Source organism: Protopterus annectens, chromosome 3.part1 (genome assembly GCF_019279795.1).
Source record: "Protopterus annectens isolate FY-2018-M chromosome 3.part1, PAN1.0, whole genome shotgun sequence".
NCBI lineage: Eukaryota > Metazoa > Chordata > Ceratodontiformes > Protopteridae > Protopterus > Protopterus annectens.
The window spans coordinates 1,316,931,192-1,316,953,218 of record NC_056732.1 but is presented as its reverse complement, the minus strand read 5'-3'; the positions used below and the strand labels follow the sequence as shown (position 1 = coordinate 1,316,953,218).

General features: G+C 43.5%; 1 protein-coding gene across 2 annotated transcripts in view; it reads right to left on the bottom strand.

The window, feature by feature from the left end:
* NAPG (NSF attachment protein gamma) overlaps nt 1-22,027 on the bottom strand; it is a 975,476-nt gene that overhangs the window by 508,847 nt on the left and 444,602 nt on the right. For both annotated transcript variants that reach the window (XM_044067357.1, XM_044067358.1), the window contains exon 6: nt 5,197-5,306. In XM_044067357.1, the coding sequence (XP_043923292.1) occupies nt 5,197-5,306 (110 nt within the window). The remainder of the gene's footprint in view (nt 1-5,196; nt 5,307-22,027) is intronic.

The window sequence follows — 22,027 nt, the reverse complement described above, 5'->3', positions numbered from 1 at the left end:
GACTTTATTTCGTTCACAGAATACCCCAGGCATCTTAGCACTGCTATCACATACTGTAAATGATGAAGAAGTTCGTCCTTTTCTTGGGCCAGAATCAGGCAATCGTCCAAATAAGGATAAATCTGTATTCCTCTTAGCCTGAAGAAAGCTATCACTGGAGCCAGAACTTTCGTGAACACTCTGGGCAGTAGATAAGCCAAAGGGCAATGCAGAGAACTGATAATGAGAAGTCCCAGCCCAAACGCAGATACTTCCTGCAACTGAGCCTGATAGGAACATGAAGGTAAGCCTCCTTGAGATCCAGAGTCACCATCCAGTGATCTTTGCCCAGCAGAGGCAAAAGCTGTTGTAACGTCAACATTTTGAACTTGGGAATGTCCAGATATGTGTTGAGGATAGATAAATCCAAAATTGGTCTCCACGTGTTCCCCTTCTTTGGTACTAGGAACAGGCGAGAATAAAATCCTAGGCCCACTTCTGGTAGAGGGACCGGTTGTATGGCCCCTATTTGAAGTAGCAGAGAAATTTGTTTGTGAGCCTCTAGTCTTTGCTGAGGAGGAACGTCTGGCATGCCTTTGAAATGAGGCAAGGTATGGAAATAAAACTTGTAACCTTGGTGTATGATATCCAATACCCATCTGTCTTGAGTAATCAAACTCCAATTTTCCTTGAAGAGTGCCAACCTCCCTCCCAAAGGTGCTGCCAGGCAAGAAGGATCTGGCAGCTGAAAAGGTAGGTCATTGGGCCTGTTTACGAAAGGACTGGCCCCTGCCCTCACCCGAAGACTGTGCAGGTGAACTCCCGTTCTAGGTCTGAAGGAACTCTGAGCTCTGCCCTACCACGTCTAGATCTACCCCTAGACTGAGAATCATAAGAAGGATACGTCCACCCCTTAGCAGGCCAATTCCTACTAAACTTGGAGGCTCAACTTGCAAGAAATCCTTAACAGCCTGCATAGACTTAGCCTTGTCTTCCATTTTCTTCAAGACTGACTCCACAGGTGAACCAAACAACACATCAGACTGTAAAGGAGCATCCAAAATCCTTGTCTTAACATGGTCAGATAAATTCTGATCCCTCAGCCAGGCGTGCCTGCGAAGAACTGAACCAGTGGCAGCCACCCTAGACAAGGCCTGTACAGCATCAAAACCACATTGCAAAGAATGCTTACCCACCTGTTCGAGACATGCACCAAATCTTGTAATTCTTTACACTCAATGCCTTCCGCCAGAGCATCTACCTTAGACTTCAATTGAGAAAGAAGATAGTTTTGATATTTCAACATGTGAAACTGGCAATTCAAAGCCCTCATAGCTAAGGTGGAAGAAGTATAGACTTTCTTTCCCCATCTATCCAAAGCTCTGGCCTCTTTATCTGGAGGAACCGGATTTTTACAACAGAGGCCTTGACACCCTTAGGTCCCTGACTAACAGTTTCTGGGTCCACCCTAGGACTCTTATAAAGATATTTATGAGCCTCAGGCACCCTGTAATACCTATCCGGTTTAACAGGAGCAGGAGGCAAAGAATCAGGATTAAGTGAAGCCTCTGCAAACACATCTTCCACAACATCCAGAACAGGTGGTATAGCCAAAGGCCTATGCTGGGGTAAAAGCAAAAATTCCCTAAGCCTTTTCCTGGAATCAGAGAAGTCCTGACCTTCCCACTTAAAATGTTCCCTCATGGAATGAAGAGTCTCTGAAAAAGAAAAATCCTCTGGAGGAGAAGCAGAAGGAGTGGAATCATCTGCATCAGAATCAGAATAAGGAGAGTACTCCTGCAAGTCTTCAGCCGAAGACTCTGAAACATCCGAAGCCTGCTCAAAACTCCCCAACTCTGGTTCCACCCTAGGCCTCTTATCAGGAGGGGGCAAAGAACCTCTAATCAAAGTAATTAAATCTTCTGCCATTTTAAGCATGTGCTTCTTGGGCACAGATCCTGTTGAACTAGGAGTGACACCAACAGAAGCTAAACCTGGCCTGCCTCTGGGAGAAGCCTTGGCAACAGAAGGAGAGGGCCTAACCACCCTAGGAAGGGAGGGGAGTACAGTAACCTGAGAAGCCCCCTTCAGCCTGACCTACCTCCTGAGAGGCCACATCCTGCAATATCAAAGTCTCCCCCTGGGACTCCAGAGAAGCCTCCGGCGGAACCACCGGTTCCACTGACGCCTCTAAAGAACCGGCGTCCGGTACGGACGACTCTTCTTGCCTGGGTTTAGCAGCTTTGTCTTTGCGCTTCTTGAAGAAGCGTCGGAGCATCCGACGGCATATTATAATTGCACCGCTTCCCGAAGACCAACCTGGCACAATCTAACCTTCGCTTAATAGTGCGCTTATTGAACCTAGCACAAATGTGACACCCAACAACGTCGTGCTCAGGCCCCAAACAAGGAATACACAAAGTATGATAATCTCTATGCGGTATCTGCTTCCCACAAGAAATACAGTTATTCACTTTTTCTGACATCCGGTAAACCAGTGAGGCAAGAAAAACTAAAATATTCCCCAACGGGGTACTTAGCCAACTTTGACTCTGTCTGAAACTCCGAATTCGAAAAATTTCAGAACGCCGAACGGCACTTGCAACGCTGCTTCTGCATCGGACCATGCGGCAAAAAAGACTGAGGATATGACGTCGGTCATGCGCATTTGTACCCTGACGTCCTGATGTCAGTCTTAAGCGCCTTGACCGACGTCAGCCTAATACTTTGATATTCGGGCCGACCGAGGACAGCGGACTACCCAAGTGTAAGGACTGCAGCAATGTGAGATGAAGAACATCATAGAATGATTTCTTCTACACTGTAGACACGTGATGGTCAAAGGCTAGATTACTATCTGTGTGTGTCCCTAAGTCCCTGACTACTGGGTCAACTCTAAGGAGTGTGTTGTCAAAATGATACTTGCCAGGGATGGATGACTTCCCAGAGGATACTGCTATGCTAGGCAGTTACTTTTAGTCCATGGCTCTGACACTACTTGTTTATCTGTGTCAGCCCCTCTTGGAGAACGTGTGTGTCAGTGTGAGATTCAATGACAGCTCCTAATTTGCAATCATCTGCAAATTTAGTCAGCCAAAGACCACTGACATCGGCTTTGACTTCTGAGAAGTAAATGCCAAAAAGGAGTGGTCGAAGGACTGATCTCCGAGGGACTCCAGTTGTGACTGGCATCTTTGTTAAGGTGGACTCCCCACATCTAACTTCTTGGGTCCTGTCTGTGAGCCTGTTGACAAAACTTAACTCACATATAATAAAATTGCTAGATTTGCCACTAACCAACCCTACCGATCACAACACTATCTCTAAAAAACCTACAGTGGCTAGAACTGCGTGATCTACTGCTACTGCCTCAACTACATTTGACTCACTCCATCTTAAACCAACCCCAGCCCTGTTCTGCTTTCTCAACTCTCATCTCTCCTTACATACCTAACCGTACAATCTGCAGCTAAGAACCACACCTCCTGCAGATTTACAAACCCAATAAAGGCATTGACAAACTTCACTATAATCACTCTGCTGCCACTGCTTGGAAAAAACTGCCCCCATATTTCAGCTTGATCTCAAACACAAACTGTTTCAAACAAAAAACATTAAAAGACTTTCTCTTAAATTCTAGGACTTGGATCTGCACTGACCTTACTTAATGTACCTCTCTCCCCTCTGCTTTAAAAAACATTTTTCTCTCCTATTAATCAAATTCTACTTGCCTTACATCTGTAAGAAATATTACTGTGACTATGCATATGAAGAAACTTCACTGTAATTACTGTTATACTGTGTTATATTTCTATTTCTGTGACTATGTAAAGTAGAAAACCCTATGCAATTATTGTTTTACTGAAGGTTACTACCATTAAACTTATGTTGTTAATTTTGTACATTATGCATTTGCAGCTTTTCTCCTCAGGTCTCCGCTGAAAAAGGACATCTGCTCAGTCAGACTAATCCAGTCAACAAATGTCAAATAAATAAGTACTTACCTTTCTAAGCTAGCTTGCAGCAACAAATTACTTCCAAGACACATTTTACACAGAATGCTCAACTGATGTTTTACTTAAGACGTGTTTTATTTCCCAGCCATTTTCTTTTCCCCATTATCGGGCCTGCTGTCATTTTGAAGAGCTGTAGTTAGGGATGTCTTATGCACTCCTCTCAATTTTATAGTAGTGGTTGGAATGGCACATCTGATGAGTTAATGATCAACTTTACCACCCTTGTAGGATTTGGATGCAATGGAGCCTGAATGCGTGCAACTATGTTCTTGTGCATGAACAACTCAGTGTTAATCATTGTAGATACAGAAAAAATGGGTCTATATTATAATACCAAAAATAATTTTAAACGAACACGAAAACACCAACACATACTGCTCAAACCACGATTATGTCTAACGTACGAAACTGTGAAATTCAAAAAGTTTAAGTGTCATGGTTGGCCCGTCTGCAGTATAGCTCCGTAAGGTAAGTGTGCGACAGTTATGGACCTTAGGATTAGGGTGCGTGTTAAGGTAAGTGCATAGATAGGTAATGTATGTAAGGTTTAGTGTAGGGTTAGAATTAGGGTTTTGTTAAATGTATGTGTGTGGATTATTTGTTTTGTTTTGGTATATCGCTGTAGGGTAAGTGTGCGATAGTTACGGTCCTTAGAGTTAGGGTGCGGGTTAAGGTAAGTGCATAGATAGTAATGTATGTAAGGTTTAGTGTAGGATTAAATGTAGGGTTTTGGTGCTTTACTTTAGCGTTAGGAGTAGGGGTTTTGGTTAGTGTATGTATGTGGTTTATTTATTTTGTTTGGGTAGGCAATATGTAGTGGGAGGTGGAGTTGGCCGACTATGGGGATTCGACATTTTGTATTTCATGGTTTCGTACACTCGACATAATCGCGGTTCGCGCAATACGTGTCGGTGTTTTCGTGCTTGCTTAAAAGGATTTTCGGTATTATAATACAGACCCGAAAAAAATGCCAGCAGCTCTCACTCTAGGAGTGGCTGCTGTAGCAGGAAGTCCTGCATACTCTCATGGAAGAAGTTCAGGTGCTCCTCACATACACACAAACATGCAGACACATACAAGAGAGCACACACACAGCACCTGTCTAAATCATCAAACATGAGTAGCATGGGCAGACAACTTACACCAGCAGAGTTATACTACACAGAAATGTGTTAAAACACACATTTAGAATACTACTTACTTGGCAGCTCTTTCAAGACACATAGCTGCAGTGTCTGGTGTCCCAGTCTCCAGAAATATAACACTAGCCCTTTCTATAAGCTGAACAGCTTCAGGCAGTTTCTGCATTTCCTGTAGAAACAGAAAAGGTTCCTGTTAAGTCTACTGGCAAGCTGCATGCAGAATGACTGTTAAGTGTCATGCACCATACAACACAGGGAGGCTTGCTATCAACAGGCAATATCTGCTACAGCCTTTAGGTTGCAGGGACTCAAATTAACGACACATGTAATCTTGCTTCCAACATGGACACCAATGCAAATGAACTAACTGGCATCATGTGGAAATCTGATGATCAGAAGACTTAACTGTAAAATGCATCTGCTAACCAAAGAAACTGCTACCATGCATGTTCATTCATACTTTCAGGAGAAAAAAGGAGAAACATATTTTAGACTGTCCAGCAAAATCTGCAAGTAACTGTGGCAGGTGAGATGGGAAAGGCAAAATATTTGTTGCAATTGAAGAATGAACTAGTGTCCCAGACATTGATTAGCTAGGGAAGGAGCAGACATACTAGCTGACAGTAAAGCTTTCTTCTTTCATGGGGGTGGAGGTGGTGGGTAGAAAGTACAGTTGTGTACACTTACCATAAATGTAGATATTCAAGTGTATTCACTGTTGCAGTCATCACCTGTGAGTTATCCCCGCTGTGGTAGCCCTCGGCCGTCCCGAATACCAGAGTCAATGTTTTTCTGTGTCAGCTGCAGTCATCTATAGACTGACGTCAGTGCTATAAAGCAAGGCAGCTGACGCCATTACATCAGTTTTTCTTGCCCTAACCAGTCAGAAGCCCCAAGAAATATGGCAAAGTGGTCCTGGTGTTAAACAACCACCTCAAGCAGCTTATGTCTCACTAATGAAAGAGGATATAAGGGGAAAGGAGGGAGGGAAACCAGGACTGCAACAGTGAAAACACTCGAACATCTTAGTGATCTTAGTGTTTCACTGTCGCAATCACCACCTGTAGGAGGATTCCCAAAGTTGAGGAAAGGGGTGGAAGGATTAGAGACCTAGGCATGGGTAAGCAAACCCTGCAGAACTGCAGAGGCAAACCCTGCCCTAGCCTTAGAGAAAAGAGGAAGGTGGTAATGTTTTGTAAATGTGTGGACCAAGGTCTAGGTGGCAGCTTCTAAGATGTCCCTGGTAAGAACTCCTCTGAGGAATGCTGTGGAGGTGGAGGCTGCCCTAGTGGAATGGGTACGAATAGACTTAGGGGGAGGTTTCCCATGAAATCTGTAGCAGATATGGATACAGTGTGATATCCATTTGGAAACAGTCTGCTTGGAAATGAGCTTCCCCTCTGCCCCTTGGGAAAAACTGACAAGAAGTTGGTCTGTTTTTCTGAAGGGTTTAGTACGGTCCAGGTAGTATCTGAGCTGTCTGTGTACGTCTAGAGAGTGCAGAATTCTTTCCCCCTTGTTTTGAGGGTTAGGGAAGAAGGTGGGCAGATGAATGGCCTGGTTGAGAGTCAGATTAGATACCACCTTGGGAATAAAGGAGGGGCTAGTCTTAAGGGAAACCCTGTCTGCATGGAAAATTATGAAGGGCTCAATGGCCATCAGTGCCTAAAGTTCAGAAACCCTTCTGGCGGAGGTGATAGCTAGCAAAAAAGCAGTCTTCCAGGAGAGGTAGTTCAGTTCTGCTAAAGCAGCAGGTTCAAAGGGTGGCAAGGTTAAGTTTTTCCAAAACATAATTTAGGTCCCAGGCTGGCGTGGCAGGCCTTCTGGGATTTCTGATATTAGAAGCCCCTCTGAGTAATTGTTTAATCACAGCATGAGAGAACAGGGGCTGGTCTGCATTAAAATGAGCTGAAATGGCTGAGGTGTGGATTTTAACAGAAGAGAAGGAGAGACCACTATTGAGTAATTCCACTAGACAGTCCAAGATAAGAAGGACAGAAGGTTGTGAGGAACAGGCACAGAATCTTTTCCATTTCCCCGAGTAAGATTTTCTGGTGCTGGTCCAGGGTCACTAACCAGGCATTTTTTGTCAGCATAAGCAGTAGCTGCTGTAAGGTTAGAATTTTGAATTTGGGGACCACTGGGGAGGTGTTCAGAATGGACAGATCCAGGATGGGGCGCCAAATGCCCTCCTTTCTGGGAACAAGGAATAGTCTGGAATAAAAGCCTTTCCCTGTTTTATCTGCGGGAACAGGTTCTACTGCCCCCTGGGATATGACAGTTTGGACTTGTTTTAATGCCTCTGCCCACTGATTTGGAGGTAAGTATGGGTATCCTCTGGGAACAGGGAGTTCGTTGAAAGTGAATTTGTATCCCTGAAAAATAATCTTTAAGACCCACTAGTCCTTTGTTGCAGACAGCCAATTTTCTTTGCAGAGGGACAGCCTTCCTCCAAGCTTTTAGTGAGAAAAAGAAGGGCAGAGGGGGGAAGTGGGAGTCATTAGGAGTTTTTTTCCATACAGGGATGGCTTAGAACTCCCTGCCTTAGAGGCGTACGTGATCCACTGTTTGGTTCTTTTTTGTCCCTGGGATAGGGACCTGGGTGGCCTGTCCCTGCGGGGCTTAGCTTGCCCCTGTCTGCTAGGGACAGGAAAGGACCAGTGAGCTTAGAGGGAAATTTCTGCTGAATCTAGGAGGATGAACCTGAAAGAAATCTTTTACTATTTGCATAGACTTTGCTTTGCCTTCCATCTTTTTAAACACCTCTTCTGCTTTTTCTCCAAACAAGCGGTCTTTATCCAAGGGTGCTTCAATTAATTTAGACTTGACATGATCAGGTAGAGGTTGTTCCTTCAACCATGCACGTCTCCTAATGACAGATCCAGACACTGCTGCCCTGCTAGAGGCTTCTAGTGATTCATATCCACAGTGTAAAGAGTGCTTTGCCACTAGACAAGTAGAGTGCAATAAATCTGCTAACTCCTTAAAATTGGCAGTCAGGAAAGGTAGAAATCATCTTCTTTTGACTGTTCCCATTAGGGGTTGCCACAGCGGATCATCTGTTTCCATTTCGTCCTGTCCTCTGCATCTTGCTCTGTCACACCAACCACCTGCATGTCCTCTCTCACAACATCCATAAACCTTATCTTAGGCCTTCCTCTTTTCCTGTTATCTGGTAGCTTCTTCCTTAGCATCTTTTTCCCAATATACTCAGCATCCCTCCTCAGCACATGTCCAAACCAACATAATCTTGCGCCTCTGGCTTTGTCTCCAAACCTTCCAACCTAGGCTGACCCTTTAATATACTTATTCCTAATCCTGTCCACCCTCGTCACACCCAGTGCAAATCTTAACATCTTTAACTCTGCCACATCCAGCTCTAACTCCTGCCTTTTTGTCAGTGCCACTGTCTCCAACCCATATAACATAGCTGGTCTCACTACCCTCTTGTAGACCTTCCATTTCACTCTTAGTGGTACTCGTCTGTCACAAATCACTCCTGACACTCTTCTCCATCCACTCCATCCTGCCTGCACTCTGTTCTTCACCTCTCTTCCACACTCACCATTACTCTGAACTACTGATCCCAAGTATTTAAACTCATCCACCTTCGCCACCTCTACTCCTTGCATCCTCACCATTCCTCTATCCTCCCTCTCATTAACACACATATATTCTGTTTCAGTCGTGCTGAACTTCATTCCTCTTCTCTCTAAAGCATATCTCCATCTCTCCAGGGTCTCCTCCACCTGCTCCCTACTCTCACTGCAAATCACACTGTCATCTGCAAACATCATAGTCCACAGGGGCTCCTGTCTGCTCTCGTCTGTCAACCTGTCCATCACCATTGCAAATAAAAAAGGGCTCAGAGCTGATCCTTGATGTAATCCCACCTTCACCTTAAACGCATTCATCGCTCCCACTGCAGACCTCACCACTGTCACACTACCCTTGTACATATCCTGTACCACTCTTACATACTTCTCTGACACTCCCGACTTCCTCATACAATACCACAACTCCTCTCTAGGCACCCTGTCATATGCTTTCTCTAAGTCTACAAAAACACAATGCAACTCTTTCTGACCTTCTCTGTACTTCTCCATCAACACTCTCAGAGCAAATATCGCATCTGTAGTGCCCTTTCCCGGCATGAAACCATACTGCTGATCAGTAATCATCATGTCCCTTCTTAACCTAGCTTCCATTACTCTTTCCCATAACTTCATGCAGTGACTGATCAATTTAATCCCTCTGTAGTTACTACAGCTCTGCACATCACCCTTATTCTTAAAAATCGGTAGCAAAATACTTTTTCTGCATTGCTCAGGCATCCTCTCACTTTCCAAAATGTCATTAAACAATCTGGTTAAAAACTCTACTGCCATTTCACCTAAACGCCTCCATGCTTCCACAGGTATGTCATCTGGAACAGCCGCCTTCCCATTCTTCATCCTCTTCATAGCTATCCTTACTTCCTTCTTGCTAATCCATTGCACTTCATGATTCACTATCCCTACATCATCCAAACTTCTCTCCCTCTCATCTCTTCATTCATCAACCCCTCAAAGAACTCTTTCCATCTCCTCAACACACTCTCCTCACTTGTAAGTATGTTTCCCTCATTATCATTTATCACCTTTACCTGCTGCACATCTTTCCTAGCTCAGTCCCTCTGTCTAGCCAATCAGTACAGGTCCTTATCTCCCTCCTTAGTGTCCAACCTTTCATACAACTCTTCATATGTCTTATCCTTAGCCTTCGCCACCTCTCTCTCTGCAATGCACCTCATCTCCTTATACTCCTGTCTACTTTTTTCATCTCTCTGACAATCCCACTTCTTCTTTGCCAACCTTTTCCTCTGTATACTCTGCTGTACTTCCTCATTCCATCACCATGTCTCCTTGTCATACTTCCTCTGTCCAGATGTCATACCAAGCACCATTCTAGCAGTCTCCCTTACTAGCTCTGCTGGAGTTGCGCAGCTATTTGGTAACTCTTCACTGCCATCCAGTGCCTGTCTTAACTCTTCCCTGAACTCCACCTCACAATTACCCTTTTTCAATTTCCACCATTTGATCCTTGGTGCTGCCCTCACACTCCTCCTCCTCTTCTTGATCAAATGTCATCTTACAAACCACCATCCTATGCTGCCTAACTATACTTTCCCCAGTCACCACTTTACAGTCTCCAATCTCCTTCAAACTGGCCCTCCTACATAAGATGTAATCCACCTGTGTGCATCTTTCTCCTCTCTTGTATGTCATCCTATGCTCTTCCCTCTTGTTAAAATACGTATTCACCACAGCCATGTCTATCCTTTTCGCAAAATCCACTTTCACAAAATCCACTGCCATCTGACCTTCTGCACTCCTTTGTTTAACACCATACCTACCCATCACTTCCTCATCCCCTCTGTTCCATTCACCAACATGTCCACTGAAATCTGTACCAATCACCACTCTCTTACCCTTGGGTACAGTCATCACCACTTCATCCAACTCATTCCAAAATTTTTCTTTCTCGTCCATCACACACCCAACTTGTGGAGTACATGCACTAACAACATTCATCATTACACCATCAATTTTCAGCTTCATAAACATCACTCTATCAGACACCCTTTTCACCTCCAAAACACTCTTAACATACTTTCTTCAGGATAACTGCTACGCCATTTCTCTTCCCATCCACACCATGATAAAACAATTTGAACCCACCTCCGATAAACCTAGCCTTATTCCCCTTCCATCTGGTCTCTTGCACACACAATAAACCAATCTTCCTTCTGTCCATCACATCGGCTAGCTCTCTCCCTATACCAGTCATACTGCCAACTTTCAAAGTTCCGACCCTCACTACCACAGTCTTAGCCTTTCTACTCTCTTCCTGCCTTCGGCCATGCCTTCCCCCTCCTCTCCTCCTTCGGTCAACTGTAGCCCAATTTCCACCAGCACCCTGTTGGCTAACAGTACTCTTGGCAGTCATTGTATACCCGGGCCTCGACCGATCCGGTATGTAAATATTTACTGGTGTCCGCATGAATGATTTGGCCAAGTTTTAGACCGGATGCCCTTCCTGACGCAACCCTCCCCATTTATGAATCCCTCCCCATTCAGGAAAGGTAAAAATCTTTTGCTTTAATAGTTCCAAAGTGTGCTGTTGATATTTTAACATATGGAATTGACAGTTGAGAGCTCTGATAGCCAAGGCTGCAGAGGTGTAAACCTTTTTACACCATCTGTCCAGAGCTCTGGCATCCTTATCAGAAGGTGTAGGATTCTTTGTTGAATTAACCCTGGCTCCTTTAGGTCCTTGTGTAATGACCTCCAGGTCTGCAGCAGGATTTCTGTATAGGTAATCTGAGAGAGTCCAGTACTCTAATACCTGGCTGGTTTACTGGGAGCAGGTGGGAGGGCATCAGGGGCTAAACTGGATTAATGGAAAACATCATCCACCACTTCTAAAATAGGGGGGATGGCCAGAGGTCTGTGCTGGGGCAGGTCCAGAAATTCTCTTAGCCTTTTCTTAGACTGAGGAAAGTCCTGAGATTCCCACTGGAAATGTTCCCTGAGGGTGTGGAGGGTTTCCCCAAAGGAAAGGTCTTCTGGTGGGGAGGTAGAAGGGATGGATTCCTCTGCATCTGAATCCTCATAAGCAGCGTTTGTTGTTCCTCTTCAAAATCTGAATAATCAGATTCCTCAGAATCTAGCTCTGTCAATAGGTTCAAGAGAAGGGTGTATTTTCCTTTTAGAAGTTGTGGCTTGACTGCCCCTGATAAGGGAAATAAGATCCTCCACCATCTTAAGCATTTGGGCCTGGGGTGGAGGGGTGGGAGTAAGATGGTGGCTAGAGGTAGACTTTCTAGGGGTGGCCTGGCTTCTAGGCCTAAGGGTATTCATCGGTCTGAGAGAAACGGTAGTTGGGTGTGAAGACGTCGGTTCCTGACTAGAATCGGTAGTGCGAAAGACCGCCTCGGAAGCCGATGTCTGCGCCGCGGCTCCAGACCCAAACGAGGCAGAGACAAACAAAGGCTACGAAGAAAATTTCTGTGGCATACCAGACTCCGAAAGGGTCTCGGTAGAGGCCTGTGTAGCTATCGCATCGGGCATCAGGGGCTGTGAAAGCACTTCACTGAATTCCGGAAAGCTGATGACCTGCCTAGCGGAGGAGTCGCCGGAAGGCTTAGCCTTGTTTAGTCTGTCTCTATCCTTTATCCCTACGTTTTTTCGGAGGCTCTACAGATTTGTTGGCTGACAGATGCCATTTGTGAAACTAGAGGACGAAAACATCTCTCCACAAAAAGAGCTCTACGACGAATGGTTCTCGCGTTAAAGAGGGCACAGAACTGGCAACGAGCGACGTCGTGGTCTGGGCCTAAACAAGTGATGCAGTATGAATAGAAGTCTCAGTGTGGGATTTGTTTTCCACAGGTGAGACAATTGTTAACTTTTTCGGACATCAGTTAGTGCAAGAAAAAGAGATCCCTAATGGGGTACTTAGCTTTAGACGTTTTCAGCTGTGATCAGAGATCTGGTAGTGATCGACCAGCACACTTGCAAACTGCTTCTGCTACAGGCTCCATGACAAGAAAGAGAGAAAGAAAGACTGATGTAATGGCATCAGCTGCCTTGCTTTATAGCACTGATGACCTGACGCAGTCTACAGGAAACCACAGCTGATGCAGAAAAACATATTCGGGCAGGCCGAGGACTACCACAGCAGGGATAAACCATAGGTGATGACTGCAACGGTGAAACACAAAGATCAAAACACCAATGAAAACACTCTTGGTGGAATCCTAAAAAATCAAAATCAAAATCTTCTATTGTACAGTATGAGAAGGGCAAAGGACAGTCTTCAGCTCCATGTAAGGCAACATCTTAGATTAAATAATAGAAGGTAATCAGATTAGATTATATTATGAAAAATTAAACTCCTCCGGACAAGGGGAACCTATCTGGTGATAGCATATGCCTGGACAGGATTTGCTAGTTGGCACTGGGAACAAAAGAGTCAACAGGCACCAAAACCAGAAATCAATGGAGGAATCAGCAAGGGAAAAAATAAACAGCCTCACAAGCACTGCTGAGCACCAGCACGACAAACTACTGGAACTCTACACTGAGTTCCAAACATAAAAAAGCTGGAAAAGTCACAACAGAAAGTAACCCATTTTTTTTTTTTTTTTTTTTAACAGCAAGAAGCAAACTACCTATGCCACTAAAGTATAGGTGAAATACCAGCCTTCCAAGCAAATAAACACCCAAGTGTTGATGTTTTTGTGACGCAAAAACAAAGCAGTCTAAAGATACTGGCTGACACATAGCTAACGAAAAAAATGCAATAAAAAGATAATACGGTTATCTCAACAAAGTGGTAAATGCCTGCTGTAAATATGTTCATCTAAAATGATCTAGTGTATTATGAAAACTGATTTGTTTAACCACATGCTGAGCAGATGGTTGTATTTTTTGTCATGATCTGAAAATGTACAGATTATATTTCAGTAAAAAAGAATATGCATCACAACAATATATAAAACCAGGACATACAATATGGAAAATAAGTGGAGATAGTAAACTAATTACTGTATAGCCGCTGTTGAGATCTAGGGTGATTGACACAAAGCTGTCAGATCAATGGAACATTTTATATCAGTTGGCAAACCCTGAATGTTTAAATGTTTGCTTCCAAATGGGAGGCATAACCCAACACAACCATGTACCCGCACATTAAATATAATCAACTCTACTGTCACAGTACATCAGAAAAAAAGGGATACTTCCTTTGCTGCAGCAACCTTACAAAGTTGGTAAAATTCGTACAACAGCCCAAAAACAATAATTCTGACAAAGTCCTACTCCCCACTTGTTGCCTTGTACAGTACAGTGGCCTAGTAAAGCATGCTACTATATAGCAGGAATAGGGCCAACAAGTTGTAAAACCTAATACTTACAATGTTTTCCAGGATAAAGTCAAAGGGGTAACTTCTAACTAGGTGTACTATGCTGGGTGGCACTTAAGATTGATTAATAACTATATCGCCAAAGCAAGCCTAGCTGACCAACCCTGGCCTCTGAACCAGATGTCTAATTAGAAAAGTAGGCAGTGCTGTACAGTGCTACAATTCCACAATAAGAGAGTGAAAGAGAGAAAAAAAGAAGTTATGTACTCACCATAAAGTTCCATCTGAGTAGTTCTACTTCATTTGTCTTCAACCTGTGGGATACCGGATCCGTGTCTGATCCGAGCTGGCAATCTCACTGGCATCTGCTCCGAGCTCCAAGCTCCTCCTCTTACCCATAATACACCTCCACTACCTTACAACCCCCAGATCGAGTTTGCTGAACCTTATACTGATAACCCGACCTGAAAAATACTTTATGACCTACAACTGTAGCCCGCAGGCTGTTCATATGACAAGGTCAGGGGGGAGGAAGGAGGGACGGTGGAAGACAAATGAAGTAGAACTACTCAGGTGGAACGTTATGGTGAGTATATAACTTCTTTATCTGAAGTAGTTTACTTCGTTTGGTCTTCAACCTGTGGGACAGAGTCCCCAGCTACTAAACTCCTGGGTGGCCCTCATGGAAGGATATTCCGGAGCACCGTGGAACCAAAGGATGCTCTCCTTCTAGAAGTAAAATCCAATTTGTAGTGAGAAATAAAGGTATGAGATGAGGATCAAGTAGCTGCAGAACAAATACCATCCAATGAGACTAGACCAAAAAGCCACAGAAGTAGCCATGAACCTAGTGGAATGAGCTTTCACCTGACCTGGAGGAGACATATCTTTGTTCTTATAGACCTGAAGGATGCAAGAGGAAATCCATCTAGCAATAGTGACCTTGGAGATAGGTTTACTCAAAAAGGGTTTATAGAAGGATACAAACAGCTGATCGGATTTATGGAAGTTTTTGGTCCTGTGTAAATAAAATCGTAACTGTCTATGAACATCCAACAAGTGGAGCTTGTATTCCATTTTGTTAGTAAAGTTAGGAAAGAAAACGGGTAAATTGATGGTTTGATGGACATTAACTTGTGATGCCACCTCAGGAAGAAAGGACGGATTGGTCCAAAGGGAAACCCTATCTTTACGGAAAATCCTGTATGGAACTTTGATGGATCATATATGGAACAACTCGGAACCAGCAGAACCAGAGGAATGGGGGCCAATTTTTGACGAGGAACCAACAGAGGTGACTGTTAAAAATAGGAAAACAATGACAGTTTCCAATTACTTTAATGACTTTAAAATGTATAATTACACTAATACAGTTTTTGTAGCATCACATGCTGAATTATTTAGTAAAGGCTACAATTTTGTTCCTAGTAAAAAATAGTGACTTGGGGGAATTAATAGGGGATTTTAAAATGTACATGAGAAATTTAAATTTAAAATATTTACATAGAAATGACCATAACAATTATATAAGGCAGGACAATGTATGTAGAACACCAAGCATTTACAACCATTCATTCATTTATTGTTGAAAAAGTTTGAATCTGCTTGTGAAATTGATTACTGTTTTTTATATAGGTAAAAATAATGTGGAAAACAATTTGGATGTGTCTGAACTAGAATTACTGTATGAAATTAGGAGTAGAACTGATTTAAGATATATGCGGCCTGATAAAGGTGGGGGCAAGGTGGTTTATTACAAAGATGACTACATACAAAAAATGTTTGACATGTTGTATAGTAGTACTTACAGTGAAACATCTATTAATGAGATGAATATAGCTTTTTCTAGAATTGATTGGGAACTCCTGGATATGACTACTCAAGATCAAATCAGTATTGAGGAGTACAATTATATGTTGAATGAGACTCCTAAAATCCCAGTCATATTCAGTGTTCCCAAAATTCATAAACAGCTTACTGACCCACCATTTCGCCCAATTGTTGATTCAGGGTGGTCAAAGACAGCATATATAGCAAGTCTGATGGACAAAAAATTAAAAGACAAAGTCCAGAACATTCCCCATTTGTGTAGAGATTCCTGGCATTTTTTTAGAAAAATGTAACAACTTAATGCCTTTTGAAAAACATGGCATATTTATAACAATAGATGTCAGGGATCTCTATAGTTGTATCCCACATAATATAGGACTCACGTGGTTTTCTGATTACTTATATGAGGCATTTGGCTTAGAATAAAATGCTATTAACACCTATACTCAACTGATGGAAATTGTTTTAAAGAACTACCTATATTTTGATGGGCACCACTTCAAACAAATGGAAGGTGTAGGAATGGGGTCCCCTTGTGGACCCTTATTTGCTAATGTAGTGATAGCCTATTGGGAAAAGCAATTTCTTTTTAAGTCTTCTTTTTTTGTTCATATCAAGTTGTACCTGCGATATTTGGATGATTTGTTTGTGGCATGGAATGGACACCAAGGGATGAAAATTACAAATTTTATTACATATTTAAATGAAAGTACTAGTTTTCTTAAGTTCACGGCTAACAGTGATATGTATGAAATTTCCTATTTAGATGCATTCATTTCCAGAAGTGGGGACGGGTATATTAAATCTACTATACTTAGAAAATCCACATATTCAAACACTATGTTACATTTTTCTTGTAGTCATCCAGAACATGTAAAACGTGGCATAGTAAAAGAACAATTAGTTTGTGCTGCCCGCATGAACACATTTTTTGATGATTTTTTGACGGAATGTGACCTTATTGGTAAAATGTTTTTAGATAGAAGGTACCCAACACGTTTGGTGTGCAACATCCAGCAAGAGGTAATTAATAAAAGAAAAATAGGTATATATAAACCTATTTCAAATGGAATTGAACAAAGAAATACAGTACAAACAACCTTTGTTCCAAACAGTAGTAAACAACACTTTGGTCTCTGGAGATGAAAAGTACAGTTAGTGTACCTATCATAAATGTAGATGTTCGAGTGTATTCACTGTTGCAGTCATTACTCTTGGGTTATCCTGCTGGCAGGCTACCCGCAGTCGGCCAGAATTCCAAACTCTAGGTCCGGCGTCAGTTGCTGTCGCCTCTTCCCTGACGTCAGTGCGCCAAGGGTATAAAAGATGCAGCCGACGCCATTTTCTTCAGTTTTTCTTGCCCCAGATGTCAGGTGCCCCCAAATTATTACGCTGAAAAAATATGCCAATAAAAATGCATGCACAAAAATAACATTTCCTTCATCTACAAGCAAATACACCAACTAGATTGTATAGGATAGAGTAGTGCAGACAGACCCAGCGAGGAATAGGGGGATGGTGGGTGGGAAACCTGGACTGCAACAGTGAATACACTTGAACATCTACATTTATGGTAGGTACACAACTGTACTATGTCCATCGTGTTTCACTGTTGCAGTCATTACTCTTGGGTTGAATCCCAAAGCTGAGGATGGGTGGCTGGGCTAAATAGGATTAGAAGAGGCTATGAAGCCCTGCAGGACTGCAGTGGCAAAGCCTGCTCTGACTTAGACTTAGAGTAAAGAGGTAAGTGGTAGTGCTTTGTGAAGGTGTGCACTGAACTCCAGGTTGCAGCCTCTAAGATATCTTTGGTTGGTACTCCTCTGAGGAAGGCTGCTGAAGTGGCTGCTGCTCTGGTGGAATGAGGCCTAATGCCCTTAGGCACTGATTTGCCATGTTGAGAATAGCATAAACGGATGCAATAGCCTATCCATTTTGAAATGGTCTGTTTTGAGATGGCCTTTCCTTGTGATCCCGTAGCATATGACACTAAAAGTTGCTCAGTCTTTCTGAAGGCTTTAGTTCTGTTCAAGTAGAAGCGTAGCTGCCTGTGTATGTCCAAAGAATGCAGAATTTTCTCACCCTTGTTCTGTGGATTTGGATAAAAGGTAAGCAAGTGAATGGTTTGGTTGAGGGCCACACTGGACACCACCTTAGGCATAAATGTAGGGTTTGTTCTCAGAGAAACCCTGTCTGGATGAAAAATGAGAAAAGGTTCTACAACTATGAGTGCTTGTAACTCCGAGACTCGCCTTGCAGAGGTTATTGCTAGGAGCAGAGTTGTTTTCCAGGATAAGAATTTTATATCTGCTGTTGATGCTGGCTCGAAAGGAGGCAGTGTGAGTTTTTCCAAAACATAATTGAGGTCCCAGGCCGGGATTGGTGCTCTCCTTGGAGGCCTAATGTTTTTGGCCCCTCTGAGGTACTGTATTATTAAGGGGTGAGAAAAGATAGGTGGTTTCACATTGTAATGGGCTGAAATGGCAGAGGCATGAATCTTAACTGATGAGAAAGAAAGGCCTTTGTTCAGCATCTCAGTTAGGTATTGTAAAATCTGAGGGATATTTCATACAGACGTGTCAATGCCTTGTTCCTGGTTCCAAGCACAGAATTTCTTCCATTTCTCTGCACAGGATTTTCTGGTACTGGGCCTCCAAGATAACATCCAAGACAGCTTTTGAAAGAGGAGTGCTCTGAATGGCTACATTATCCGCCATGCTGCCAGATTTAGGGTCCTGAGTTGGCTGTGCAGGAGCTGATTGTTTTGTTGGGTCAGCAAGTGAGAAATTTGAGGCAATATCCATACTGGACCTTGAGACAAGCTCTTTAGGATTGGGTACCAGTGCTGGCGTGGCCAGTCTGGTGCAATCAGTATCATTTTTGGCTTCTCTTGTCTGACCTTTAGGAGTACATTGGGAAGGAGAGGCGGTGGAGGAAAGGCATATACTGTTAGATTTTTCCAGCTGAAGGATATGGCGTCCACTTTCCATGCTTGCTTGTGAAAAATCCTTGTGCAAAATCTCTGCAATTGGTAGTTGTGAGGGGTGGCAACTAGATCTATGTCTGGGCATCCCCATTTCCCTATTATCATGGTGAAGACTTGTGGATCCAGCTTCCATTTGTGAGGATCCATGAGGTTTCTGCTTAGATCGTCTGCCAGAGTATTTGTTTTTTCTGGCAGGAATTGTGCTTGCAGGTGAACTTGAAAAGCCAATGCTGTGTCCCATAAGGTCATTGCTTGTATGCAGAGAGGGTAGGAATGTGTACCTCCCTGCTTGTTTATGTACCACATGACCGTAGTATTGTCTGTCTTTATCAGTAACTGTCCTGGATGAAGCAGGTCCTTGAAAGCTGTCAGGGCATTTTGAACAGCTAGCATCTCTTTTTGATTGATGTGAAGATGCATCTGGTTTGCGGGCCATGTGCCCTGAATACATTTTCCTGCCATATGGGCCCCCCAGGCATAATCTGATTCATCCGTTGTCAGAGTTTGCCTGGCTGTGGGTAGACTGAATGGCAGACCCTTGTTCTGGTGACAGCTTCTGCCCACCATCGAAACACCTGTTGCAGGCAGGGAATGAGTGCAATTACTGTCTCCAGGCTGTGGCAATGCTGAGTCCAAACACTTTTTAGATACCACTGTAGTTTCCTCATATGCAGTCTGGCATATGGAATTAGTAGAATGCAGTATGCCATGAAACCCAAGGCCTGCAGTATATTCCTTGCAGATAAGTGGGTTTTTGTTGCCAATTTCTTGAAGTAAGTTGTCAGATGCTTTTGTTTGTCTGTCGTGAGATAAGCCATCTAGGCAGTAGTATTTAAGCTTGCACCCAGGAATATTATCCCTTGAGAGGGCACTAGTTTGGATTTCTTTTTGTTTACTGTGTACCCTAGGCCAATTAGTAATCTTTTTACAAACGCCAGATGCTGTAGAAGAATATCTTTGTTCTCTGCTTGAATTAGGCAGTCGTCCAAGTAGGAATATATTTGAATTCCTTTTTGTCTGCAAAACGCAATTACTGGTGCCAGGCATTTTGTGAAGACCCTGGGCGCAGTAGATAAGCCAAAGGGCAGTGCAGAGAATTGGTAATGCATTGAGACAGCTATGAATCTGAGGTATCTTCTGCAAGATTGTCTGACTGGGACATGCAGGTATGCCTCCTTTAGGTCCAAAGTTACAAGCCAAGCCTTCTTGCCCAGCATGGGCAGTAGCTGCTGTAGAGTCAACATTTTGAATTTTGGAACTTCCAGAAATGTATTTAGTATAGACAGGTCCAGTACTGGTCTCCAGGTTTTGTCCTTTCTGGGTACTAGGAAAAGTCTGGAGTAAAATCCTTGTCCCTGCTCGTGTTGTGGTACTTGCTAGATGGCCCTCATGTCCATGAGGGCTGTAATTTGTTTTTGTGCCTCTGCCCATTGATTGTGTGGCAGATCTGGCATACTTTTTGACCTTGATAGAGTGTGAAAGTGGAACCTGTAGCCTTGGGACACTATGTTCATGACCCATTTGTCTTGGGTAACCATTTGCCAATTTGATGGAAAAAGTGCTAGTTTTCCCCCTAAGGGGGCTGCCAAAAGAAAAGTGCTTGGATCTGGTAGAGGAAAGTCATTGGGATGGTTTCCTATAAGGCTGTGATTTGTCTTCTCCACTTTTGGAAGTAGGAGCACCCCATTGTTTAGGCCTGTATGTGCCTTGGGGCTGAGATCTGCCTCTGGGACGCCTGTAGCTGCCTCTTTGCGGCCTGACACTGGAAAGGACCAATTTTTAGAAGGCCAATTCCTGCTAAACCTGGGTGACTGTACCTGTAAGAAATCCTTGACTGTCTGCATGGATTTGGCTTTATCCTCCATTTTTTTCAACACCTCTTCTGCTTTAGTACCAAACAAAGTATCATGCTGTAAAGGTGCTTCTAGTAATTTTGCTCTAACATGATTAGGCAGATTCTGTTCCTTTAATCAAGCATGCCTTCTAATAACAGTACCTGTAACAGCGGCCCTGCAAGAGGCCTCAAGTGAATCATAACCACATTGCAATGTATGCCTCCCCACTTGTTCAGCTGCATGCAATAAAGACAGCAATTCCTTGTTTTCTGTACTTTCAGTATTTGTCAACAATTTCTGTTTAAGCAGTGACATTAAATATTGCTGATATTTAAGCATATGAAACTGACAAGTTAAAGCCCTTACAGCCAGGGTAGCAGAGGTGTAGACTTTTTTCCCCCATCTGTCTAGAGCCCTAGAATCCCTATCAGAGGGGACAGATTTTTTTGCAGTGGAAGCTTTGACCCCTTTGGGACCCTGAGAAATAGTTTCTGGGTCAGCAGCGGGGTTTTTATATAGAAATTTATGGGAATCCGGGACCCTGTAGTATCTGTCTGGCTTAGCAGGTGCAGGGGGTAAAGAGTCAGGGGACAGGCCGGACTCTGGAAATACATCATCTACAATGTCTAGAACAGGTGGAATAGCAAGGGGTCTGTGCAGAGGAAGCAGCAGGAAGTCCCTGAGCCTTTTCTTAGATTCAGAATAATCTTGGCTCTCCCAGTGGAAATGCTCCCTCATGGTATGCAGGGTTTCCCAAAAGAATAATCCTCAGGAGGAGAGGCTGAAGGAATGGATTCTTCAGCATCAGAATCCTCATAAGGAAGCATGGAGTAATCCTGTTCAGAATAGGAATCAGAGGAAATAGAAACCTGATCAGAAGAAATATAATCTGTCTCTTGCCTAGGCCCTCTTATTAGGAGGGGATGGAAGCCCCTGATCAAAGTAATTAGGTCTTCGGCCATTTTGGGCACCTGTTTTTTAGGCATGGAAGTCTGAGCAGGAGAATGCTGTACTTGTTTCTTTGTCTTTAGAGCTGCTTTAGTTTCTGTCTTTGAAGCTGAAGATGGCTTAATATATAGTTGTGTAGGTCTGAAGACACCCTCAAAATCCGATGCCTGCTCAGAGGCTCCGGACCCATCTGAGGGAATGATTTCCGAGTGTCCAATACCTTGAGTATCCAGAGGCCCAGTCGGCTCCACGTGGGAGTCGGAAGCGGCCTGTGGCTCTGAGGTAGCGGGCGCCAGGTGCTGCGAAAGCGCCTCACTGAGAACCGGCGACTGGCCTAGAAGAGGCCTCGTCTTCGGTTTTGGGCCTCGGATGCCTATCCTTTT